Below are 5,968 nucleotides of genomic sequence, written 5' to 3'. Positions count from 1 at the left end.
CAGCACCACATAAGCAAAAAGAAAAAAGCCGGAAGTGGCGCTGTGGCTCAAGTGGTAGAGCGCTAGCCTTGAGCTGAAGAGCTGAGGGACAGCCCAGGCCCAGAGTTTAGGCCCCACGACTGGACCCAAAAAAAAAAAAAAAGGATCATAATTTTTTGGCTCTATAATCCAAGCCACTCCGGGGTGTAAATCTGTTTTTGTTTTTTGTAGTCGTGGGGCTTGAACTCGCCTGGGCACTGTCCCTGCGCTCTTCAGCTCAAGGTGAGTGCTCTACAATTTGAGCCACAGTCGCACTTCCAGTTTTCTAGTGGTTTATTGGAAATAAGAGTCTCATGGACTTTCCTGCCCAGGCTGGCTTTGAACCATGATCCTCAGATCTCAGCCTCCTGGGTAGCTAGGATTACTGACATGAGCCACCTACCAGTGCCCAGCTGGAATAGAAATCTGAATGATAATAGTTCAAGGCCACCCCAGGCAAAAGTCAGTGAGACTCTTGTCTCAATAAACAAGCCAAGTATGGTGATTCATGACTGTAATACTAGCTACAAGGGAGATACAGGTAGGAAAACCACAGTCCAAAACCAACCCAAGCTAAAGTATGAGCCTCTACCTGAAAAAGGTCTAGAGGTGTGGACCAAATGTAGAGTGCTTGCCTAGAAAGCACACAAGCGTGTTCAAATACCAGCATACACAAACATACATTCTTTTACATTTTTTCCTACTTTCTTTTTGGTGGCTGGGGGAGGGGGGCGGGGGGGACGGTTGAGGGGGTTTGTGCAGATCTTGGGGCTAGAACTCAGGGTCTGGGTGCTGTTCTTGAGCTTTTTTGCTCAAGGCTAGTACTTCACCAGTAGAATCACAGCTCCACTTCTGGCTTTTTTTCTTAGCTCAGACTTTTCTAAAAGGCAAGTCCCACCTAGTCATCAAAGCAGAATCAAGGCCTAAACAAACAAGAAATGGCCTCCAAGGAAAACCAGTTCTCCCTAGTCTTACAACTGAGTTTCAAGGCCAAAAGCAGAATGTTTGGGGAAAGCTTGCAAGCAAGAACACAACACATAAAAACTTAAGAGGACTCAATTTCTTCTTTGCACTAGCCCCTCCACTCTTACAGCTGTTATTTCAAACTGTCCTGTCTTGAGGAAGAAAGCAAAACCTTGTGCTTTAAAACGTACTCCTAAAAAGTTAAATCATAAAGAAAAAGAGAATCTAGTTTGCTTCAGCCAGAACTCTGACACAGTGGGACAGAGCAGAAGTGTACCTCCTATGGAATCTTCCCACACTTCTGAGTTGTTAGGAATGACTAGCAGAGGCATGTCTTATACACTCCCCAGATATCTGAGCTGGCAAGAACAAAAGATATTCAGCGACCTTAGCCTGGGACAATAGCAACTGTCAGTTGACTACAGTTCTCATGACTCTGTGTTCTACTGTTACCTAAACTTCATTCCAAACAGCACGTCACACCTGCATTAGAACTTGAGAAAGCCATACAGATGAATTCACATAGTAACATAGTGGTTTGGGCATGACACCAATACTAATAGTAAAGTGTGTGTGTTTGTGTATGTATATGTGTATGTGTATATATACACACACACACACACACACGTGTATTTTTTAATGCAAAAGACTTACACAAGCATACTTTTTTTTTAAAGCATTTACAAAGAAGATTTGAAAAGTCCTGGGGCTCCAGTAACCAACACTTGAAATCAACGCCAAAAAGGAACAAAGTAGTTTCCATGTCATGTGAGCTACCTGCTAAGAAGGAAAAGATGAGCATTTCTCCTCTTACCTGAAGCCAAAGGTCGAATCCACTCTTTGCTATTTAGGTCTAGTCTCCAGAGGTCATTGAAGGCAGCATTGCAGCTGCTCTGGGTGCAACCTCCAAACACATACATAGACTGATTTGCATCGTAATAGCATGCACCTAAGGGGGAAAAACAGTGAATACATATTCTGAGATTTCCCCAATACTTTAGTCACAGTCTGTATTTCTCAAAACTACAATATTCTACACATTTTTGTGCATGTGCCAGTCATGGGGTATTCTGGTGCTGTCCTTGAGCTTCTTTTGCTCAAGGCTAGCACTCTATCACTTGAGCCACAGCTCCTCTTGCAGCTTTTTCTGTGATTAATTAAAGAGTCTCATGGATGTTTTTGCATGGGCTGGCTTTGAACAGCAATCTTCAGATCGCAAAATTCTAAGTATCTAGGATTACAGACATGAGCCACCAGCACCTGGCTGTTCTACACATTGTACTTGTCAGGTACTAAACAAATTTTATAACCAGCCTCTTGTCTTCAGATGGATTGATACCACATTAACCTTTGGAAAAGCTACAAAATTTTTATTTCTGAGCACACTAAGTAAACTGATAATGTCATTAAGCAACACAGTAAGTCTAGTAAGAGTACACAAGAATCACATCAAAGGGTGTTCAATGAAGGAAATTTCAACACAGCTGCACGATTAATCTAAATCTGTATCATTACCCTGTAAAGCAAGACAGATTATGCTAGCAGCTATCCTCCAGTCTCCCATTCTTCTAATTCTCATGTTTTTGTATTTTTAAATGAAACCTGAAGTTCTAATCCACACTCAAATGATGACATGAAACTATGAAAACAATTTGAAGTACAACCAGGAGAACTTATTAGTATGGTCCTGAACTGTTCCAAAGCAACTGAAAGAAAAAGCATGGAAGGTATTAAGCATGAAGGTATTAAGCATTAAGGTATATCCACAACTACCAAGGTATGCTGGCTGGTACTGACTAGACAATCAACACAATGAGAAACTTTTCTTTTGCCAGTCCTGGGGCTTGAATCAGGGCCTGGGCACTGTTCCTGAGCTTTGTTGCTCAAAGCTAGTGCTCTTACCACTTGAGCCACAGCGCCATTTCTGGCTTTTTTGTTTATGTGGTACTGAACAATCAAATCCAGGGCTTCAGGCATGCTAAGCAAGCATTCTACCACTAAGCCACATTCCCAGCACGGAAGTTTCAAGATGATGAGGCTTTCTTAGTAGATTACTCTATATATCATCACTGAGAAAGAGACACAAATAGATGAGCTATTAATTCCCCTTAAATCAGAAAGATGGAAGCCACAATCTAGCTGACATGCCTGAGTGCTGAGCTCTGCCACCTTGCCGCTCACTGGGAGGCCCACTGGGAACACATCTGTTGGAAAAGATGACCACCCTCCTTACAGATTTGCATTTACTATCTTAGATTTCAGGAAAAGGCCCCAACAAGGTCTTCCTTTCACTCCCCTTCATCATGCATGCCCAGAGGAGAAAGTGCTCACCATTTTCACTGAACTAACAGTTGGGACTTTCATATAGAAGGAGAAAGGAAAAAGCAATTGAGGGCCTCAGTGATCACCCAGCTATTTGTGGGTTCAGTTCAATTTCACACCTATTTTTTGGGGGGTCCGGTCGTGGGGCCTGAACTCTGGGCCTGGGTGCTGTCCCTCAGCTCTTCAGCTCAAGACTAGCGCTCTACCACTTGAGCCACAGTGCCACTTCTGGCTTTTTTCTTTTTGCTTATGTGGTGCTGAGGAATCAAACCCAGGGCCTCAGGCATGCAAGGCAAGCGCTCTACCACTGAGCCACCTTCCCAGCCCACACCTGACTTTTTAAGATATCTTCTGAACTATGACACCACTTATTCAAGTTCAGGAAAAGGGAAATACTACTACTTTTGACTCATCCAGTGCTACTGATAAAATTACTTTGGAGATATATACTAGTTTTGGGAGTACTCTCACTTAGGGAGTACTCTCTCCCCAAGTCCCTGGGGAGGCCCAGGAAGGAAACTCTACATTAGATGTCCATGTCAGTTAAAGCAGTATTTCCTCAGTTAAATCCTGTAGTCTCAGTCAGTGGCAGTAAATTCAAATTATCTGACTGCTGACACAGCAACACTGGAGCTGCAGGCTTTTCAGAGAAAATGCAAATATGAAAAAATGAAATATATGTAATAACCATCAGGCTTATACTTGCTGTAACGTATTTAACATATACAAAAGTTGAAGTAGGCTTATATTACTGTTGTTTTTAAACATAGCTTTAAGCCTATTTCAAATGAGTTCTTAAGTCCATATCCCACTTCCATTAAGAAGCAGAGTCCTGGGGCTGGGAAGGTGGCTCAGTGGTAGAGTGCTTGCCTTGCATACATGAGGCCCTGGGTTCGATTCCTCAGCACCACATAAGCAAAAAGCCGGAAGTGGCGCTGTGGCTCAAGTGGTAAAGTCCTAGCCAGAACTGGAGACATGGCTCAAGTGGTAGAACACAAACCCTGAGCAAAACAGCTGAGAGGTCTCAAGTTCCTGTCCTAGTACTGACACACACACAAACCTCACACCTATAATCCAGCTCAGGAGACTGATATCTGGAGGCACTGAGGTTGAAGCCAGCTTGACCAGAAAAGTCCACAAGTCTCCATCTCCAATTAACCAGCAAAAAGGAGAGCTGTTAATGTGGCTCAGGTGATAGGGCACCACCCACCAAGCACAAGGCTTAGAGGTCAAACCCCTGTAGTGGGGGAAAAGAATGTAGCAGAATAATAAAAGTTCCACTACTCACATTTCAGATTTGCTATGAACTGAAAATAACCTAAAGATCAAGGTTAGAGTATCATTATAACAAAAGGGTAATTAGTAGAGCCACATTTTGACCTCCATTAAAGGAGTTCAACTCTAGACACTTTGGTTCTTTCAGACCTATCTAGAACTCGTAACCCCAACAAATGCGGCAATTCTGAACTGAACCAACTGTAACTAGGCAAAATTATATTTTCTTTTCATAATCCAGGGCTTGAACTCAGGGCCTAGAGCTCTGCTTTGCTTGCTCAGCTGGTATTCTAACATTTGAGCTATACCTCAAGTCTAGCATTTTGCTAGTTAGTTAGAGATAGAGCCTTGCAGAATTCTCTGCCTAAGCTGACTTTGAACCATGATCCTCCTCTGACCTTGGCCTCCTGAGTAATAATAATTATGATGATAATAATAGTTGTTATTATGTGACAATCCAGAGCTTCAGAACAGAAAATGACAATGTTCTATAGCTTCCAAAACCTTGAATGGTGCTCTATACAATGATGGTTGATAAGATGGATGAATATCATAACTATAGAGTCAAAGGCTAATTTTGTCCCCCTGTGCCTCATAAAGAAACTCTTAGCAGTTGCTCCCTTCATGTAGCAAAGGAACACAGAGCCTTTATTTCTCAAAAAGATAGCAAACATTCTTCTTCTCTATTTGGATTGAAAACCAAGTCAGCAGCTGGGCCCCAGGAGGCCCTTACCACATGTATTTTAATCCTATACTAAAATAGGGCAATCCACATTTTCCTGCTTTACTTTAAGCAAATGAAGGTTTCTGGAAGAGGAAAGTAAGGACTGTAAAGTACATAAAGCCAGCATGTTTCATATACAACTGTATTCTCCTCCCCCCTCCCCCCCTTCCCCTCTCTCACTTTGCGGGGAGACATCTACCATAAGGCTTGAACTAAGGGCCTACACAGTATCCCTGAGGTTGTTTTGCTCAAGGCTAGGACTCTACCACTTCGAGCCACAACTCAACTTCTTCTTCTTTTTTTTTTTTTTTGCCAGTTTTGGGGTTTGAACTCAGGGCCTGGGCATTGTTCCTGAGCTTTTGCTCAAGGCTAGCATTCTACCACTTGAGCCACAGCACCACTTCTGGCTTTGTTTATGTGGTACTGAGGAATCGAACCCAGGTCTTCATGCATGCTAAGCAAGCACTCTACCACTAAGCCACATTCCCAGCCTACTTCCATTTTTTTTTTGGGGTCCGGTCATGGGGCCTGAACTCTGGGTCTGGGCGCTGTCCCTCAGCTCTTCAGCTCAAGGCTAGCTCTCTACCACTTGAACCACAGCGCCACTTCCAGCTTTTTTCTTTTTGCTTATGTGGTGCTGAGGAATCGAACCCAGGGCCTCATGCC

General features: G+C 43.1%; 1 protein-coding gene across 1 annotated transcript in view; it reads right to left on the bottom strand.

Moving 5' to 3' along the window:
- The window catches only part of Fbxo42 (F-box protein 42), a 62,009-nt gene that overhangs the window by 31,581 nt on the left and 24,460 nt on the right, over nt 1–5,968 (bottom strand). Inside the window, exon 4 of the mRNA XM_013035248.1 lies at nt 1,796–1,930. Coding sequence (XP_012890702.1) covers nt 1,796–1,930 — 135 coding nt within the window. The remainder of the gene's footprint in view (nt 1–1,795; nt 1,931–5,968) is intronic.

This window comes from Dipodomys ordii, unplaced genomic scaffold (genome assembly GCF_000151885.1).
Source record: "Dipodomys ordii isolate 6190 unplaced genomic scaffold, Dord_2.0 Scaffold6, whole genome shotgun sequence".
NCBI classification, from domain to species: Eukaryota; Metazoa; Chordata; class Mammalia; order Rodentia; family Heteromyidae; genus Dipodomys; species Dipodomys ordii.
The sequence above is the reverse complement of the archived record's forward strand: the minus strand, read 5'-3'. Positions and strand labels throughout refer to the sequence as shown.